The following is a 20,346-nucleotide window of genomic DNA, read 5'->3' as shown; positions in this document are numbered from 1 at the left end:
CTTGGGCACTGTCTGGCTGGGCTTTGTTATCTGGGAAGGAGACAGAGATAGAGATAGAGATGATAGAGATAGAGAGAAAGAGAGAAGATGTGAGAGTGTGTGTGTGTGTGTGTGTGTGTGTGTGTGTGTGTGTGTCCAGGAAAAAAGATAAACCCTTCAGGGCTCACCTGCAGTGACTTACTTCTCCTAACTAGGTCCCACCTGCCAATAGTCCATTCAGCCATCAGAGCCTTCACGGCATAACTAGCCACTTCCCTGAAGCCTCATCTCTGACCACATGACACTTTGGGGATATTCCAGACCCAAACCATGGTACTCACCACATGGCGAACCTACTGCTACAAGCTCTAATTCATTATCTCATTCAGTCTCCCCTATACACATAGGGGGAAAGAGGAAATATAAGGTCAGAGAAGCTAGGCTTTGCTCCCAGCCCCAAAGCTAGCAAAGTCACACTGTCAGGCAGGTGTCAAATCCAAGTGTTGCCAACTGCAGAGCCCAAGTTCCCAAATACTGCATGTTTGGGTCTCAACAAGCAATTGTAAAAATGTGCAGTGAGCACTTGGTGGCTCACACCCCTCCCGTGGAATCAGGTCTAGAACTCTCCCCAGTCACAGCCCAGGTCACACTGGGTCGATGCACGGGCTCTGAGCCCCTCCGAGTCAGGGGCTGTGTCTGACTCACCTTCACATGGCCAGCATCCAGCGGGGGTCTAGGCATGTGGTCAGCAAGTGGGTGACAGGTTACTGGGCAGATGCATGCATGAGTTCACCCCTCCAAATCAAGTCCTGCCTTCCCCACGAGCTCCCCTGCAAATAAAGCTCCCAGGTTCTCCCAGATCTCTACACTCACCCTGCAACACCTTTTCCTTATATAATAGCTGATGTTGCCCTGTTTGCCATGTACATCACTCTGCTATAAGTACCCAGTGCCTCTCCAAGCAGCCCATAAGCACTCAGGGGCTTGGTTGGCGTTTGGCACTTTTTTTTCCTCTCTTTTTATTGGTGCATTATAGGCTCGCATCATAATGGAGATCATGTTGACAGTGGCATACATTCACCCAGTACTTGGGGCCCCTTCTCCCTCCCCATTTCCTTCCCTCCCAATACCAAGTGTCCAGTTAACAACGTTCTATTCACAGAGTCGCAGGTAGCATTTCCATTAATGAACCTCAGCCTTCTTCCTCCCTTGCCCTTCTTCATAGACCTAGAAAAAGTCAGTCATGAATTTCATATGGAGGAACAAAAGACCCAGACTAGCCAAAGCAATTCTCAGCAATAAAAACCAGGCAGGAGGCATCACATTTCCTAACTTCAAATCATACTACAGAGCTATGGGAATTAAAACAGCATGGTATTGGCACAAAAACAGGCACACAGACCAATGGAACAGAATAGAAGATACAGAAACAGACCCACACACTTATAGGCAATTGATCTTTGACAAAGGGGCCATATTCAGGCACTGAAGAAAGGACAGCCTTTTCAACAAATGATGCCGGGAGAACTAGCTCTCCATTTGTAGAAAAACTGGCACTTCTTTATCCAAGTCACCTAGGTCGAGGCTATAAACAGACGTCTCTGATTAAGTACACCAACCCAGGAGCAGAACACAGAGAGTGAGGACGTCTGGTTCCCGAGGAATGACTCTCTATCCTCTTGTTCCCTACTTCCTGCAGGAGCCTCCTCTGGTATCATCGACCTCCTGCCTTCCCCCAGCGCCACCACCAACTGGACTGCAGGACTGCTGGTCGATGGCAGCGAGATGATCTTCAAGTTTGACGGCAGGCAGGGCGCCAAGATCCCCGACGGCATTGTGCCCAAGAACCTGACGGACCAATTTACCATCACCATGTGGATGAAACACGGCCCCAGCCCTGGCGTGAGAGCCGAGAAGGAAACCATCCTCTGCAACTCAGACAAAACCGGTGAGTCTCTAGCCTCGCCCGTTAGGTCACAGCAGACCGGGCACAAATATGGTTATGGGAGATCAAAACATGGGCACTGGAGAGGGGACCTGGAAATATATCCTGGTCTCTGGTTTTCAGGCTGCAAATGTACTGGGCTTGGGGTAAAACAGGAGCAGGAAATAGAAAGACGCAGAGATAGAGACACAAAGAATACATGACACACACATGCGCATGTGCACGCGCACACACACACACACACACACACACACACACATTGTGAGATCTTGTGCAATGGTGAGATCTAGGCGTGGTGACGCACAGTTGTAATCCCAATACTTGGGAGGCTGAGACAGGAAGATTGCAGGTCTGGGGACAGCCTCCGCTACTTAGTGAGGCCCTCTGCAACTTAGTGCGACCATGCTTCAAAATAAAGAATAAAGATAGGGCTGAGGATGTAGCTTGAAGGTAGAATGCCCCTGGGATTCCATCCTCAGTACCACACACACCAAAAAAAATGCAAACGCTGTGATCTTCAAACTAGAGTCCTCAGAACCCCAGCATCTCTAGAAGTACTGTAAGGCTGCTAAAGGTGAGTTGGGGATGGGGGAGGAATCTTCCTTAACTCAGGAAAGAAGCTCTTCCTTTCATACATTATAAAAAGACTCCCTCCCTAAAGCCTTCCCTTGAATCAAAAAGTCCTGCTAACTTAAACTAGTCTTTTGAAAAATCACCGCCACATATGATAGTGAGGGCTAGCATTTGATAAGCTCTTTCAAGCATGCCAAGTGCCTGGACAAGTCAGTTCTCAACTTTGTGGCTAAAAGTGTTTCGACACTTACTGGCTCTGTGACCTTGGGCACATTGCTTAACCCCTCTGTGCCGTACTTTCCCAGTCTATAAAATGATCGATACAGTAGTATCATCCTCATAGGATTTTAGTTGTTGTTTTGTCAGTGCTGGGAATTTAGGTCTCGCCAAGCTAGGCAAGTGTTCTAACACTGGGAAGCACCACCAACCCTCCCTCTTAGGGTTTTTATGAGGATCAAATGACTTAATATACTCAAAGTGCTTAGAATCGTGCCCAGTAAACAAGAGTGTGATTGATATTGGCTGTTACTATTTAAACCTCTCCTCACATCTTTACAAATAATTTTATTTTATTTATTTTTTTTTATTTTTTTTATTTTATTTTTTTATTGGTGCAATGTATTCATACATCATAATGGTATAAAGAAAATATTTTTGTAGACATACATGCACACATCGCCCAGTTAGCCCCTACCCGATCCCCACCCCGTTCCCTCCCCATCCCTCCTTTCCATGCTTGGCTTAGTGGTTGACATCTAGTTTTATAGCAATTTATCCAAATTTAACAATGATAATCTCACAAAACAGTTTCATTTGTCTGATACCAAGCTTTTGATGACTAAAAGATAACAGTTCAATATTTCTTTTTGCTTTCTTTCTTACCAGAGAATATTTTTTTTCTTTTCTTTTTCTTCTTAGGTGAAGCTATCATACATTTATTTATTTATTTTTCAGAAAAAATCTATCCTGATATGGGATATGGACTCTAGATACCCAAAACAATCTCAAAGAAGAACAAAGCTAGAAGATGTATATTTTCTGATTTCAAACCATATAAAGCTACAATAATTGAAACAGTGTAGTACTGTTCCAGAGGCAGATATATAAACCATTGGAGTTAAATAAAAGCCTAGAAATAAATTCTTCCATATATTGTCAAGTTATTTTGACAAGGTTTCCATGAACATTTGGTGGAGGAAATAATAATCTTTTAACTAAATATTGTTGAAAAATAATAATTACATGAAAAATAATAAAATTGGACCCTTACCTAACATATTTACAAATATTAACTCAAAATAGATAAAAGACCTAAGTATAAGTCTTAATACTATAAACTTTTAGAAGAAAATCTGGGTCATAAAACCTCACAACATTGAAATTGGCAGTGATTTCTTGCATATGATTTCAATGGCGCAGGCAACAGAAGAGTATACAAACTCCCTAAAAAATAAAAAAAAATTGTATATCCAAAGACAATGTAAACAGAGTTAAAAGTTACTGATAGAATGGGATAAAATATTTCCAAATGCTATATATGAAGATATATTGATATTCCAACTAGAAATCCTAAAAATTAGCAACAATAAAAGCAAACAATACAATTTAGAGATAGGTAAAAGACTAACATAAATAATGAATCTCCACAGATAACCAATCTTAGTTGTCTGTTGGATGGAAAATCTTGTTTCTCTGGTTCTGGTGTGTGTTACCTATTTCTTCTTTGTAGTTAATCTCTTTGAGTATTTTCTCTAGTGCTGGTTTTGAACACATAAATTCCTTCAGTTTCTGTTTGTTGGAAGCTTCTTATTTCCCCATCTAATTTGATAGAAAGTTTTGTTGGGTAGGAAATTTTTGGCTGGAAGTTGTTTTCTTTCAGAGTTTGGAATATGTTACTCCAAGCCCTTCTGGCTCTCATGACTTGGTTTGGGAAGTCTGGAGTGATTCTAATTGGTTTGCCTCTGAATGTCACTTGGCCCTTTGTTTTTGTTGCCTTTAAGATTCTCTGCTTGGCTTCCACAGTGGTCATTTTGACAATTATGTGGCGTGGGGATCCTCTTCTCTGATCCTGTCTAAAGGGAGTTCTATAAGTTTCCTGGACCTGTGTATTGACCTCTTGCTCTATGTTTGGAAATTTTTCTGCTATTATTTCCTTGAAAAGATTGTTAATCCCTTTGGTTTCACCTTCTTTTCTCTATTCCAATTATTCTTAGGTTAGCTCTCTTAAAATGGGCCCATATTTCTTCAATGTCAGATTCCTGCTGTCGGATTTTTTTTTTCTAAATTAGAAACTATGCGTTCATTTTTTGAATGATCATCTTCTAGGAGCGAGATTCTATTCTCCATGTGTTCTAATTGGTTGTTTGTACTTTGAATTGAGGCCTTTACTTCATTAATTGCATCCTTTATCTCTCTTTGGCTCTCTCTGAATTCTTTTCAAAACACCTCTATTATTTCTACAGTTATTTTCCTGATTTGATCTTCTATAAATCTCTGCATTTCTGTTTTATCATGTTCTGATGTTGTGGGGTTGTGGGCATTCATTGCTCCATTGTTTTTCCTCTTTCCCATGATTTCGGAAGTTTGTGCCTTCTCTGGGTTCTTCCCTAGGTCACTATGACTTCACTTAAGGTGCTGTGGATCTCGAGTCTGTGGTATCTCAGTTCCCACTACTCCTTTACTGGGTTGTATCACAGAGTCTCAGACCCAGGGAGTCAATCAAGGCTGCTTTAGACCATGGGGGGTGCCAGGTTGGGCGTTCTCCTATGGTGTAATATCTCTGCCACCACCACTCCCCCACTGGGTCAAGTCCCAGGGAGTACAGTACTGGGATTTCTCCTCTAGGGGCCCCAATTTGACTCACTGTTGAGTGCGCAGATGGAGCTGTCGTGGACTCAGTGAATTCGCTGCTGCTTCCGACGGTAGCAATATGGCGCCGCTGCCACACCCTCGGCCGTGAGGCTGGCGTATTTCTTTTCTGTTTTTGAACTCCACTTTGGGTCTCTGCAGCGTGCACTGAGCCCAGCCCCTGGGAGCTTTAGATGCTCCCTGCGCCAAGAGATCTGCCGAATCCCGCCTGGCTGTTCGGCAGCGGCTCACCTCGGCTCACTGTCCGCTGCTCCTCTCTGGAGCTTGGTAGACTGTTGTGTGCGTTGGTCTGGTGCCATCGGGTGAACTCACCGCTGCTGCCAGCAGTAAGGCACTGCTGCCGCATTCTCGGGCGTGAGGCCGGCGTGTCTCCTCTCTGGTTTCTGAGCTCCGTTATGAGTTCCCTTCCTCTCTGGAGCCTGGTGCTGCAAGGCAAAATGGCGCCCGCCGCTTCATGCCGCGGCTCCGGCTGCAGCACTGCAGTCTGGTTTCTGGTGTCTCATTTTTCCAGCCCTCTTTTTCTCTGTCCTTTAAAATTACATTTTTTGTTTCTCTGCTGATGGTGTTTTCTGGCTATGAAAGGTGCTGATTTTGTGGTAATAGAGATTGGTTCTTAGCGGGGCTTGTAAGCCCCTTTTTGCTCTGTCGCCATCTTCCCGGAAGTCCTACAAATAATTTTATAAAGTATTATCTCGACTACTATTCTAAGGATAAGTGAACATCCCTGAGAGGTTAAGCAACGTATCCATCCCAAGTACTGATACCTGGCAAGTATCAGGACTGGAATGTCAGCCTAGATCCAACTGAATTCAAACCCTACACTCTCATAACTAAATTCCACACACATAGACATGCCTGCATGGAGCACACACACATACATATACATGCATATGCATACACAAGCATTGTGAGATCTTGTGAAAAATTTGCAAGTCTACCTTTAATCATAGGTTGCACATTTCAAATGCAAACTATGTTAAAATACCTGAAACAAATACCAACCACAGCAGGTGTAACAGTAAGAAAATGTAAAAGAATGGCTGAGCTATAAGCTTAAGTCCATCCCTTAAAACAGCCCGATCACACCTGAAAGAGTAACCTCTGCAGAGGAATTAAACCCTGGAGCTTCAGTTTCCCCATACATAAAGAGAAGGGAATAAACATGAGACAATACATGAAATCATTTTGCAGCACCAGATATATAATAAGTACTCTGTTAATTTGCCTAATGTTGCTATAGTCATTATTATGTTGTTATTACTTCTGGTTTTATTACACTTTATGCTGCTACGTGAACCTCAGCAATTCCCGTTCCTGCTGATTGTGTGTGTGTGTGTGTGTGTGTGTGTGTGTGTGTGTGTGTTGTAGGTGGTAGAGCTAGGGTTTTTAAAATACTTTTATTGGTGCATTGTAATTATACATCATAACGAGATTTAATTGATCTTTACAATAAATGTTAATGTATTTTCTGCATGTGGAAACCAAGACAGAGTTGCTCAGATCTCTCCTAGTCACGAGTAAAGCTCTAGTGGGCATTCTAGTATGTAACTTTTGGACATTTCTGATGATTTCCTGACCAGAAGTTGACTTTCTAAATCAAAGAACATAAATATTAAGAAAGCTATTAATGTAAATTGTCCAATTGCCCTTCATGAAAATTGCATTAATTCCCGTTCAGTGCAATAAGTAAAAACGTATTAATGCTGGTCGGCCATGAAATAATGTATAAATAGTTGAATAACAAAAATGATTAGTCAGCAGAGGCTAATTGCAGGAGAGAGAGTATGTACATATGCAAAATTACTAATACCAATCGCAAGCAGATGTATGGGAAAGAGGAGGGAGTGGGGTAGATAGAATTCATGGGAAACACACCAAGTGCTGTGTGCATGACTGTTCATATCACTCTGAGACTCAAGATGACATGTAATTAGAATGCACCAATAAAAGAATATTTATTATAAAAAAGGAAGGTGCTCTCCCCACGACCAACAGCCAGAAGGCTCAGTAGCTGACACTCCCCTAGCCCGACGTCCCCTCCAGTCCTTGTGCAGGGAGCCCATGTGCAGGTGGAGGGTCAGGAAACTGCTTTGCACCGTTTCTGAGAACAAGGATCCTTGCACTGTTTGATGCTGCCATCCTCAGCCAATGAGTTAGAATAGAGCTGCGTACAGAAGGGTTTTCTTGGCCAGGACAGCATATTTCACTTCTAATCACCTTTTACTTGCCAGAACTTGGTCACAGTCACGGTGTTCCACCCAACCGTGAGGAGGCTGTAAAATGTGTTTAACTGTGTGTCTAGGAGAAAAGGGAACTGGGAAAGGTGGACACATAGCAGGATCTCTGCCACTGTGCCTGGGACATCTGTGCCTGCTCCAACCCAACCTCCGTTGGCGCTTACCTCTCCATGCCTGTGAGAGCAATGCTCTGCCCCCTTCTTTCATGATTCCTCCTCAGTTCCTGCCCTCTCCATAATCCTCTCCTACCTAGGCATCTGCTCCTTCTGCTGAGACCCCCATCCTGGCATGCAGCCTTCCTGCTTGCATTCTCATTCATTCTCATTCTCTCTCTCTCTCTCTCTCTCTCTCTCTCTCTCTCTCTCTCTCTCTCTCTCTCTCTCTCTCAGTTTTTTGGTAGCAAATATGGCTGCCATAGTGCCAACCCTCCCCATTGTATACTGCCACTCCCAAAGGGAAAAGAAAGTATCTGTTCTATTTGTCTTCTTCTAGGATCATTCCCAGAGTTGATCTTCTTCTAGGATCATTATCACACGCTTGAACTCAGTCCTCTCTCACCAGTTCCAGGCAAAACCTTCTGGCCCAGAAAATGTCCTACACTGCTGAGCTTAGACATCCACCCTGAGCCAGCTCCTGTGCATGGGGATTTGTTTAAGCCTATTAGAACAGAGCCAATCAGAGCCTGTCCCTCAAAACAGAAAATACTTCTTGACCAATGGCCACATAAAATGGTAGCCCCTTCCCCTGAGGGGCTTTCTTAGAGAGAGGTCCAGCCTATACAGCAGTCACCAGGCAAGAATGACAGGGTATCAGCCTTGCAGAGAGTGGTGGGAGGCTCCCCTTCCTCCTGGAATAGGAAAGGGTATGCCTACACCCCCGGAGTGACCAGAAAACCACTCGGAAGGATTAAACTGTCTGCTGTAAAGAGGAGGCAGGTCTCACCTCACTGCCTGTACACTCTCTGGGGTGTGCATTGACTCCAAGAGGACAGAGCACTGAGGCGTAGGAAGGGAAAGGAAGGGAGAGACCTCCTAGACTGAAAGAAAGTCTGGCAGAGGAAAGTCTGATCTTTTATTCCCCTGGTCCACCTCTTTATCCCCAAACTCCCAACTTTATTAGATGAAATTAATAAAAGCAAAAAAAATCTTTCAGTATTTTCCTAACAGAAACTAGAGAAAAACCAGTTATACAATCAGAAAGGGAACATAAAATATTAAGTAGACTCCCCATAACCAGGCCAGGGTGTTTTGGCAATCCACGGGTGAGAGAGTCTGGCCTGGGCTGGTCCTGCCACACCTGGCCACAACAGTCCTCTTTCCTGCTGTTCTCGGTCCCATTCTGGAGAAGGCAATGCTCGTGTAAAAACAGCATCTGATGCCAGTTGTCATCATGAGGGAGGGTAATGTTCTCTATAATAACCAGCAGTCACTGAGCATCTGCTGTGGGCAGCTGCTTTCACCCACATCTCCTCGTTGTAACGATTAAGATGTTTTCAGTTATAAGAAATGGGAAGTCTAGATTAAACTGACATCAGATGTCTGGAAAAAAAGTCAAAATCATGCATGGGATGTAGGGTCCTTGTGACTAAAATCAGCCAGAGCTTTTTATGATGGCTTCGTAAAGTCATCTTAAAGATAGTGTGATCAAGGCCCCGGGTTCATTGCTGTGCCGTTCCTCATTCTTCATTTCTTACTTGTCCCCATACATGTCTCAGTTTTATGGTAGCAAATATGGCTGCCATAGTGCCAACACTCCCCGTTGTATACTGCCACTCCCAAAGGGAAAAGAAAGTATCTGTTCTATTTGTCTTCTTCTAGGATCATTCCCAGAGTTGATCTTCTTCTAGGATCATTATCACGCACTTGAACTCAGTCCTCTCTCACCAGTTCCAGGCAAAGCCCTCTGGCCCAGAAAATGTCCTACACTGCTGAGCTTAGACATCCACCCTGAGCCAGCTCCTGTGCATGGGGATAGGTGTTTAAGCCTATTAGAACAGAGCCAATCAGAGCCTGTCCCTCAAAGTGCAATTGGTGTTGACCCAAACTTTATAGGCAAGATCTTCACCAGAGGTATGGGAATCAAACACACCGTTCTATTCTTGCTTCATTGGCAGACTAATTCAGCACTCCTCCTTTGTACAGTTAAGGAAACTGAGGCTCTGAGAACTAAGTAATTCTCTCAACATCACCCAAAGATACAGCTCCACTCAAAGTCTGTCTAAATCTAAAGCCACAGTCTTTCCACCGGCTCCTTCTCCCAACATTAGTGGTGCCTGTGCCTGCTGGCAAATTTTTCTGTGTGCTAAACATAGTAAAATTCGAGTTCTCAAAGTATGGGTCAAAGAACCAGCCTAGGTGTCCATCAGCAGATGAATGGATGGAGAAAATGTGGTCTGTATACACCACAGAATTTTAATCAGCCATGAAAAACAAAATTATGTCATTTGCAGGAAAATGGATGGAAGCCAGAAGATGTTATGCTAAGTGAGATCAGCCGGTCTCAGAAAGTCAAGGGTTGTATGTTTCCTGGGTTGTATGTTGTCTCTGGTATGTGGATGCTAGAGAGAAATTGGGGACAAAATGGACTTCAGATAAGTGAGGAGAGAGACCAGTAGAAGAAGATTGGGGGAGAAAGGTATAAAGGAAAAAAATCACTTTATGAAGGAAATCGTTCAAATGATGTTGTGTCCATATATGAAGGTATCACTACCAATCTCACTAACGCGTACAGGGATGAGGAGGAAGAGGGTAGAATCAGGATGGTAACACACGAAGTGCTGTGTGCATGTATGTTTCTATCACTGCTAACTTCAATATGATATAAAATTATAGTGCGCCAATAAAGGTATATTAAAAAAAGCACCTTCTTCTGCCAATCAGGAGTATCTTGTGGCTTTAGGCATCATGGCTGGATCCATGACATGAGATCCCCTAAGCAGGAAAGGAAGTTTTATATATATTTATTATATATATATAATATTATGTTATTATATATATTTTTATATTTATTATATATATTATTTCCTTCTCTGGAGATATATACACACATATATATACATATACATATAAAAATACATACACACATACACATATACATATACATATACATATACATATACATATAAAATCAGAGAAGGAAAAGGTCCTGTTGATTGATTGCTTTGGGGTGGAAGAAGCTCATTGCTTTGAAGAGTCACAAAATCCTATCTAGAGCTGGACAATCCATCTCTCCCCTCCTCCTGCCCGCTAAAAGCCAGGCCACTCCTGTTAACATAGATTAGGTAGACAAATGAGACAGGCCCTACAGAACTGCATGAGAAGCTTGGTATGTTAAAGGAGCTCAGAGCAGCATTGGAAAGGAGCTCCATTAACGTCACCCCAAGACGAAGTGATCATCATGCAAAAAAGATAAATATAGCCAGGCGTGCTGGCGCACGCTTGTAATCCCTGCGCTTGGGAGGCTGAGACAGGAGGATCGCACAGGTTCGAAACCAGCCTCAGCTACTTAGTGAGGCTCTCAGCAACTTAGTGAGACCCTATTTCCAAATGAAATATAAAATAGGTCTGGGAGTATAGCTTGGAGGTAGAAAACCCCTGGGTTCCATCCCCAGTACCACCAAAAAAAAAAAGATAAATATAAATAAATATAACAATGCAAATACATAACAAGTATAAGTTAATATAAATATATGTAAATAATATAAATGTATAATATAGAATGCAAAATATTAAATTAAATAATATGTAATATGCAATATAAATGATATATAGAATATATAATAAAATTAAATAAACAAATTATATGATAAATATAAAGAAAAATAAGTGACATTTACCCCAGTCGGATGCAGTACCTGATTATAAGTCAGGCCCATGTTTAAAGCCCGGTGAGCTTCCCGGCAGCCAGTGTGCAGTGGGCTCTCTTGAGACTCCCTCTTCCACTTAGCTCAGCCCCACCAAGTGTGTTCCAGAACATTCAGCAGAACCCGCTGTGAATGAGAAAGTGGCAGAGGCCATTTCCTGGTGCTCTGGGCTGTGCTGGGTGATGTCGCAAGAAGGCTGCTCTGGTGGAGACTGGCACAGGGATTCTCACGTCCAATCGCTCTCTCTCCACTTTGCAGAAATGAACCGGCACCACTACGCCCTGTACGTGCATAACTGCCGCCTGGTCTTCCTCCTGCGGAAGGACTTCGACCAAGCAGACACCTTCCGGCCTGCGGAGTTCCACTGGAAGCTGGACCAGGTCAGGGGTCGGGGCACACCTGCTGGTCTCCCGCTGTCACAGGGGCAGTGGGCTTGTTCCCTGTGGATACGGTGGTGGGGATACTGATGTGGGGGGAAATCAGCTCAGGGAGGCACACAGCATCTGAAAGTCAGGGTGGATGCTTCTGGAGGAAGGAGAGCCTCGCCTCCCGCTAAGACACTGCAAGGTCAGTGTGTCACTGGGACGAGGGTCCTGAGGAGGTCCCCAAAGGAGAGATGCAACTCCACTCAGGACCTGAGGGTCTTTGATGCCCTCACAGAAAGAGAGTCTTACTATGTTGCTAAGGCTGTCCTTGAACCTGTGATCTTTCTGTCTCGGCTTCCCAAGTACAGGGATTACAGGTATGAGCCACCATGCTTGGCTGCTAACTCCATCTTAGCTAGACATATGTAAGCATGTAACATCTATAGAATAGGGACATGACCTAAGGTGATGTTCTTACTTCTCCTTTGGAGGTGGACACTGAATGCTACTCCCTTCTAGGAGTTGTTTTCTTCTGTGTTTTTGAGGAAAACTCTAATAGTTTGCCCAATCAATGGGGTTTGGTTGTTTCGTTTTGTGAACTTAAAAACAGTACTATGTTGACCTAACATGAAAGGTTTGATCAAAGGTATAACACAGTGATCAGATACAGAATTATTAGATAAGGTCTAATAATTGATTGATGCTACCATTTATTATCTGAACATGTGAAAATGAGCTTAGAATCTGGACTTTAAATCACGACCACCTTAGTTCTGTCCCTTGTGTCTCCCCCTACCTGCCCTATGTCTTCTATCGCACCTCACCTGCCCAGGTGTGCCTTGCCTGTTTGCTGAATCCTCTGTCTCCCTCTGGGTGCACCCCTACTTCCTTTGGGTGGCTGCGCACCTTGCTTTTGGTGACAATAGGTGGGGAACAGGGACCTGTGGACTTTGAAACAAGCAGTGATACAGAACACCAGGGGCAGTCTTTCAGGGTTTTTTTCTGAAATGGAAAGCCTGACTCACTGCAGAGCCTCCTGACTTCAGAGCAAGGGGCCACTGGGTTCCTCTTGTTAATGACAAATCCAGGGTCGGATCTGAATCCAAGCTTTAAAGGGTGTGTTTCCTAGACCTCTAAGCCTAGAGTTGGGTTTTGCTTAGATTTGAAGGGAATAGGGTTTGCTTTTGAAAACGGGTTTAAATGATCAAGAGAAGGAATTCCAGTAAGCCAGAAATGGGGAGTGAAAAATAGAGGGGGGTGCTGCTCAAGGAAGATGGATGCTGCCCAGTTCGTGGCCCTTACTGCCTGGGGCTATGGCCTCTTCTTTTGCATTTACGCTGTCCCATCCTTATCCTGAACTGGGTGCTTCTGGGACCCTCAGTCTTCTTTTCTTCCTCCGAAGCCCATGTGTGAACTACCTGTCTCACCTTGTCTGGGTCTGAATGTTTCATTATCCTGGCTCTTCTGTCTTCATATGTTGCCATTTCTACCGCCATCCTCTCCCTAACTCCCCAGGCTGCCCGTGGGGCTAGACTCAGAAGGGACTAATTCACCCTGAGCTGTGAGTGGTTCTGTTCCCTCTCATTCTCGTAAGAGTAGACACACACGTTCTTGAAAGCAAAGTTTCAAAGGGACCCCAAGCAGCGTGATAAGATCAAGAATCCCGCGCTCAGGAGAAGGACGGAAGAGAGAGTCCAGTATCAGCCGCCGAGCCCACTCCCAGTATAACCCATCCTCCTGGATTCTGGGATTCTGCAAAGATAGCAGCTGGATTAGTCAGTGTGCCTCTGAGCTTGAAATTCTGGGTCTTGCAGGCGTGGTGAAATCTTGACATTGTTTATGCGATTTCTCAGCTACCTCTCAGCTACATCCTAACATGCCAGATGGCTTTTATGGGGTGTTTTAAAATATATAATACAAATTGAAGTGAATTAAAATAAATCCCATATTGTGAGGAGTTTTTTAATAAGAACATTGCCATCCTGGTAGAGATAATTATAGATACCCTGCGGCGTTCTCCGAGATGGGATTGAGAAGCACAGATATAGGCAAATGAAGTCGCAGGGTTGGAAATTAAAAATAGGCAGGGAAGGAACTTTGGTTGTACACATAAATATATAGTGAGGCTTGCAGTTCTGAGACCTGTTCCTAAAGTGGGGACTTTTAGGAAGGGCTGAGAGTCACTGGACACCTTCCAAACTAGCCTGGTCTCGTTGGTGTTTGTGTGCCAAGTGTGCTGTGTGTGAGGCCATTCTCGGGCCTGCCCAGGCCTATCTGCAGATACCGTGAGGTGAGGAAGGAGCCCCAGGTCCAGTGACTTGCCCAGGACCACCAGCGGACATGGCCAGCACCTGCCCAGCCCTTTCTCTTGTAACCATGCTACTTCTTCAGTGAGTGTACTCTTTAAAACATTTTTAAATTTAAGTATATTAAATCGCTAGATCAGAATGATCACTCAAATGCCAACTGTTTGTAGTTGTGCTGACACCCTATAAAACTGTCAAATCTTAATTGGCTCAAACTCCATCTTCATCCTGGTCTTAGTTCGTTCCGGTTTCCATAACACAATTACCCCAGGCTGGTGTGGCTTGAATAGTAGAAATTTATTTTCACACAGCTAAGAAATCTGAGGAGTCTGTGGTCAAGGTGCCTGATAATTCAATTCCTAGTGAGTTGCAGAAGGCCTTGCAGAAGACCTCGTCCTCAGATGAGAGAGAGAGAGAGAGAGAGAGAGAGAGAGAGAGAGAGAGAGAGAGAGAGAGGTGTCTGATGTCTGGCCTTCCTATAAAGAAGCAGTCATATCAAGTTAGGGTCCCACCTTATGACCTCCACTGCCTTCCTAAAGGCCCTGTATCCAAATCATATTGGGGCTTAGTGTTTCTAAGTATAAATTTGGGGAAGACACATTTCAGTTCATAGAATTTCCATGCTCAACAAATCAAAATTTAAACATTTTAAAGACTATCTGTTGATCAAATGCCCCAATTCACCTGGCTAGTTGCTCTTCCCCTGAAGGAAACCACAGGGACTAGAATGTGTGGAACCTCAGCCACACTGTGCTAGAAATCCAGTGATACATACAGCCCGCTCCACAATCCTCCTTCTTTCTTTCCTTCCTTCCTTCATTCTTTCTTTCTTCCTTCCTTCCTTTCTTTTTTTGTGTGTGTTACTAGGAATTGAACTCAAGGGCATTCTACCTCCAAACTACACCCCCCAAGCCATATTTATTTATTTTTTTTTACTTTCAAACAGAGTCTCCCTAAGATGCTGAGGCTGGCCTCAAACCTGTGATCCTCCTTTCTCAGCGTCCCAAAGACTGGGATTACAGGCATGTGCCACTGCCCCTGGCTCCATGGGTCCTCTTCTTACTCAGCCCCTGAGAGGGGACATCCGAACACAGCAGAGGGCTCCGTGATGCAGGACCAGGTGCCCGAGATGGCACCCGTGAGCAGGAGGTCCGTTGTCAGGTCAGGTATAGACTTGGGGTGCAAGGGAAAGACTTTGAAAATGTGAAGACACGACCATGGAGGAGCAGGTGGGAACTCGATCCAGGTGGCTTTTTACACCGTGTTATTGATTGCGCTTTCTATTCCCAAAGGAATGACCATACTTCAAGCATCTGTTACTCAGCAGAACACTGAGATGTTTGGGGATGGAGAAACGTGAAGAATGCTAGCATGTTATGCATCACGTGTGTCATGTTGAAGCAGAGCAACTCAGGCCAGGCCATTCTGCGGGGCCAGTGGCAGGGGCAACAGAACCAGGGTCCCCCTACTTTCTGTCTTCACACCCAAACAAGGGGACCCAGAACTAGACAAGTGTGTCGGGATGGCTCACGGGCATTGAAACAAGGGTGTGATGTAGAGATGGTTTCCATGTAGGTCTCCCGCAGCGTGCCCAGTGAGAGAAGCAGTCGCCACTGAGACGCTGAGTGTGCTCAAACCCATGGCCTCACACTGAGAAGGCCTTTGCCAAGCCGCAGGGACAGCCAGGTAAATTCACTCTGAGCAGCTCCAAGAAACACTTTTGACAATGCAGTGCCTCTCACTGAAGTCATCGTCATGACAAGAAGACTGTGATGTTAATGGCATTTTTACTTAGGATCCATGAATGCAAATCCCTGGACCCTCAGTTAGTCATGTACAACCCCAACTAAGAGCATGAGGAACGCCCAGCAGCCAGCACTCACGGGAGGGACGTGTTCATCTGCAGCCCCTCCTGGCTTTAATATTTGGATATCGTTGACTCGATATTGCTAATTCTAATCACCTTCCCTTTGGACGTGTTGGTGCTGGGGTGAAAACCTGCTGATGTTTTACAGCACCTCCAACTTAGTAGAAGATATAGTTTAAGTAACAGCTTAGTAACTCCAACCGGCCAGTGAGATCACAGATGCATGCAGTAGGAAATTTAAAAAAAAAAAAACACCTCTAAAAACTTGCAATGAGTACAAGATGCAGAAGTCAGACCTGTTTGTCTGTCCATTGTCCTGTCTGGGCCAGATTATAAGAAAAGCATCAGGAATAGAGAGATGATGGGCATGACTGTATCCTGAAGAAGCTCACAGTACTGTCCAGTTCATACCCAGTCGGCAACCTGGAAAGTGTTCTCCTGCAGGAGTCGCAGATCCCAGTAATTGTGGGCTTCTGGGAGCAAAGGGAATGACAGACGATACCTGGCGGGGTGATTTAAACACTCAGCTGCCACAGTGCTCCAGGCCACACAGCCACCCAGGCCCGCTGCTATATTTCCATCTGTCCCAAAGTTGGAAATGGTATTTTTATGTAAAATACTCCAAGTTTTAATATTTTTTTCATTAAAAAAAATACATCTCATCAGACCAAACCCAGTGTTCTACCATCCATCTTCTTTCTGTGGTCACCAGTTTGAGACAACTGATAAAAAAAGAAAAGCTCTCACCTGGATACAAGAAAACTGCACACTGGCATGTGTGTTTAAGGAATTTGTATCTTTTAAAATGAAACTCGATTGTCTTTTGTTAATGCTGCCAGGCATGGTGGCACATGCTTCTATCCCTAATACTTAGGAGGCTGATATGAGATCGTATATTCACGGCCAGCCTCAGTAACTTAGTGAGACCCTTTTTCAAAATAAAAATTAAAGTCGAGCATGGTGGCGCAAGCTTGTAATCCCAGTAATTGGAAGGCTGAGACAAGAGAATTAATTGCGGGTTCGTGGCTAGTCCCAACTACTTAGTGAGGCTCTCTGCAACTTAGTGAGACCCTGTTTCAAAAATAGGACTGGGGGATGTAGCGTAGAAATAGAATGTCCCTGCGCTCAATCCCCAGTATCACAAATAAAATAATCTTTAGCCGGGCGTGGTGGCGCACGCTTGTAATCCCCGCGCTTGGGAGGCAGAGACAGGAGGATCGCGCAGGTTCAAAGCCAGCCGCGCGCGTTGGCTTAGGAGACCCTGTTTCCAAATATAAAAATGTAAAAATAGGTCTGGGAGTGTAGCCCGGAGGTAGAAGGGCTTCCAGGAACCCCAGTACCACCACCAAAAAAAAAAAAAAAAAATCTTTAAAAGGCTGAGGCAAATTGGGGGTAATGAGGGGTTGTCTCAGTGGTAGAATGCCCTTTCAATTCCCAGTACCAAAAAAGAGAGGTGTATTTTGTCAGTACTTATTTTCCAAGCTTCCCTTCCCCTTCCCCAGAGAGAATGCCACATTCCTTGGAAGGGGGTATATCCAACAGTCCCTCCTCACCTTTAGCAGTAAGAGGGTGGTTATCCCTTTACTGCAGACCCCTGGTATTGAAGGTAATCTTCCTCCTTCTACATAAAGGAGAGAGTAAGACTCAAGCCCAACTTTTCCCAGAGCCAAGATTCGAGCCCATTTATCTTGGACCAAAGCCTTAGCCTGTCAGGTCCGTTCTACATACATAGAATTCTAAAGCTCCTGAAGGAAGATAAAAGTAGTGAGAGCCTTTATTCTTGCTGAAGACAGGGTGTTAGAGTGATGCAAAGTCAGTTTACTCGCATCTGCTCATTCAGCCACACGGGGAGTCAAATGGGCGAGTTCAATCATTATTATAGCCGAGTGCCAAGGAGTTAATTAGAGAACGGTCGGTCCAGTCCAGACCAGTCATCTTAATGAGCAAAATAATTGGGCATTGTCAGCACTCTAATTCCACTGCAAAAGACTAACTCTTGGATACACTGGCCACGTTCCTTCTGCTGCAATATAGCCCTCTGCTCAGAGTCCTGCCGGCACACTGTCTTCAGTAAGACCCACCTTCCTTTAGAGATGCATGTTCTGAACATAAGGGAAAGGATGTCCAGAACCTCTTCTGCACCTAGAATCTCAAATGAATTTCTCTAAGATGCCAACTGGCAGGGCTGTCCTGAGTCAATAATGTATACGGGAAGGGTCCCTGATACAATGACTCTCACTTGCATGTGCAAAGAAAGCCTAGATTTTTCACTTCTCTGTGGTATATATGGGGACTTTGAAAAGTCTCTAGTCTACTCAGACACCCTCTCCCTGCCTCTTGGCATCTCCATGAAAGTTTCTAGACCTGCAGGAAGAGGTGGCTTAAATGGCTTCATGATGTTGGCAGAGAAAGATTCCCAGACTCCCAAAGGATGCTCTGGGTCCTTTTGGATCAGGACTATGGAGTAACCAGATGGCTAGCTGTGCATAAAGGTGTATTCTGACATGCTTGGCCCATTTCTTCTGTTTCTTTGGAAGATGATGGCAACTTGATAGCACCCGCACCACAGCCCACTCTGGCTCAGGTTCCCAGCATCTTGGAGCCCTGTTCATGCAGCCTTTCATTCTCCCCACCCCACTGTACATCTGCACTTAACCTCTACGCCCTCCCAATTCCTCAAGATCCCCTCAAGACCCCAGTCAGCCACTTGTAGCAGACAGAATAATGACTCTCAAAGATGTACACCTCTGGATCTCTGGGACTTGTGAATGTGTTGACTTATATGGCAGAAGGGGTTCACATGTGTTATTAAAGACCTTGGGATGTAGTGTTATGGTGCATACTTGTAATCCCAGTACTTGGGAGGCTGAGATAGGAGGATGGCAGGTTTGAGACTAGCCTCAATAACAACGAGGCCCTCCTTGGCAACCTAGTGAGACCCTGTTCCAGAATAAAAAATAAAAAGGACTAGAGGTGTAGCTTAGAGGTAGAATGCCCCTGGGTTCCATCCCCAGTACCTAAAACAAAAGAGGGAAGGGAGTAGTGGGGTTGGAGCCAGAGAAGGAGATGAGAACGTGGAAGTCAAGGTCTAACGTGCCATGCTGGGCATGATGTGAAGCCATGAGTCAGGGAATGTGGCCATCTCTAGAAACTGGAGAAGGGAAGGCAATGGATTTCCCCTTCTCCAGAGCCTCTGGGAGGTGGGGGCATCTGTGGCCCTGCCGACACCTTGACTTTAGCCCAGGGAAACTCATCCCACTCCTCTGACCTCCAATACCAGGAGATAATAAATCTGTGTTGTTTTAAGCCACAAAGGTTGTGGTCATTTGTTATAGCACCAACAGGAAACTCATACATCACTTGTGAGCCTTGGGGAGGTCTCAGGCTCATAAATCACACCACCACCATCTCTCATCTCCCCACACTGTACTGAGGTGACCCTGGGCCAGGCTTTCCAAACAGGCCTTAGACTCCACAGTGTGCCTGTGTTGGCGCCTCAAGAACAGGTCTCTAAAGATGCATTCCCTTCAAGGAACAGCCCTAGGGGAGAGAGGGAGGAGGAGGAGGAGGAGGAGGAGGAGGAGGAGGAGGAGGAGGAGGAGGCGGCGGCGGTGGCGGCGGCCACTATCTGATATCAACCATTTTGCTTCCTGGTTTTCCATGAGGCCTTCTCCCTCTCCAGGCTCAGTATAAGGACATGTTTTGCATCTTCCTCTCTAAGCCATGTTCTTCTACCCTACAGAACAGTTTAAGTCTGTGAGAGAATGGCTGGGAGGGGAATGTGTCCTTATAGAAACACTCCTCACCAACCATGAGAAGGGAAAAAGGAGACTTAAAGAACAAACGCTGAGTGCCCTGCTTTGATTCTGGAAGTACATAATCAAATTTAGAAATTTCTCTCTCCCGTTCTCTTTGGACAGAGCCTACCCTGGAAGCTGAAAGTTGACCAAATTGATTTGAGCATCAGGTTCCCTAGACAATTACCTGAAGCACAGAAACTCGCATGGGCTTAACTTGTCCCTTCAGTACACACCACACACCACCATGCCTAGCTGTTTGCTGCCCCAGGGCCTCTTCTGAAACAGCAGGAGCCCCCCTGATTTCAGTGAGCACAGCCAAGAAATAGTGTTATTGTCCCTGAGAACACCCTTTTCCCTAGTGGGGTGCAGAAGCCATTCCTGGAGGTAGGAACAATCTTGGGCAGTACCCTACTCTCTATCAGGTGTGCCAATGGATGGAAGCCCTCACTGGCTATAGCAATGACTTCAGCTACACTCCCTTATATTGGCTCCTCCCCCTGCCCTGACTCCCCCTCTCCAGCAGCTCTCCTCCTTCCTGGAGTCA

At 45.0% G+C, this 20,346-nt stretch overlaps 1 protein-coding gene across 2 annotated transcripts in view; it reads left to right on the top strand.

Moving 5' to 3' along the window:
- Nucleotides 1–20,346, top strand: part of CLSTN2 (calsyntenin 2) — a gene marked incomplete at both ends in the record, with an annotated part of 643,893 nt that overhangs the window by 540,079 nt on the left and 83,468 nt on the right. For both annotated transcript variants that reach the window (XM_080695636.1, XM_080695637.1), the window contains 2 exons: nucleotides 1,679–1,927; nucleotides 11,723–11,844. In XM_080695636.1, the coding sequence (XP_080551762.1) occupies nucleotides 1,679–1,927; nucleotides 11,723–11,844 (371 nt within the window). The remainder of the gene's footprint in view (nucleotides 1–1,678; nucleotides 1,928–11,722; nucleotides 11,845–20,346) is intronic.

The sequence above is a fragment of the Muscardinus avellanarius genome, assembly GCF_963383645.1.
Source record: "Muscardinus avellanarius genome assembly, chromosome: 5".
Lineage (NCBI taxonomy): Eukaryota > Metazoa > Chordata > Mammalia > Rodentia > Gliridae > Muscardinus > Muscardinus avellanarius.
Note: the sequence above shows the minus strand (reverse complement) of the source record. Positions and strands in the feature narration are given on the sequence as shown.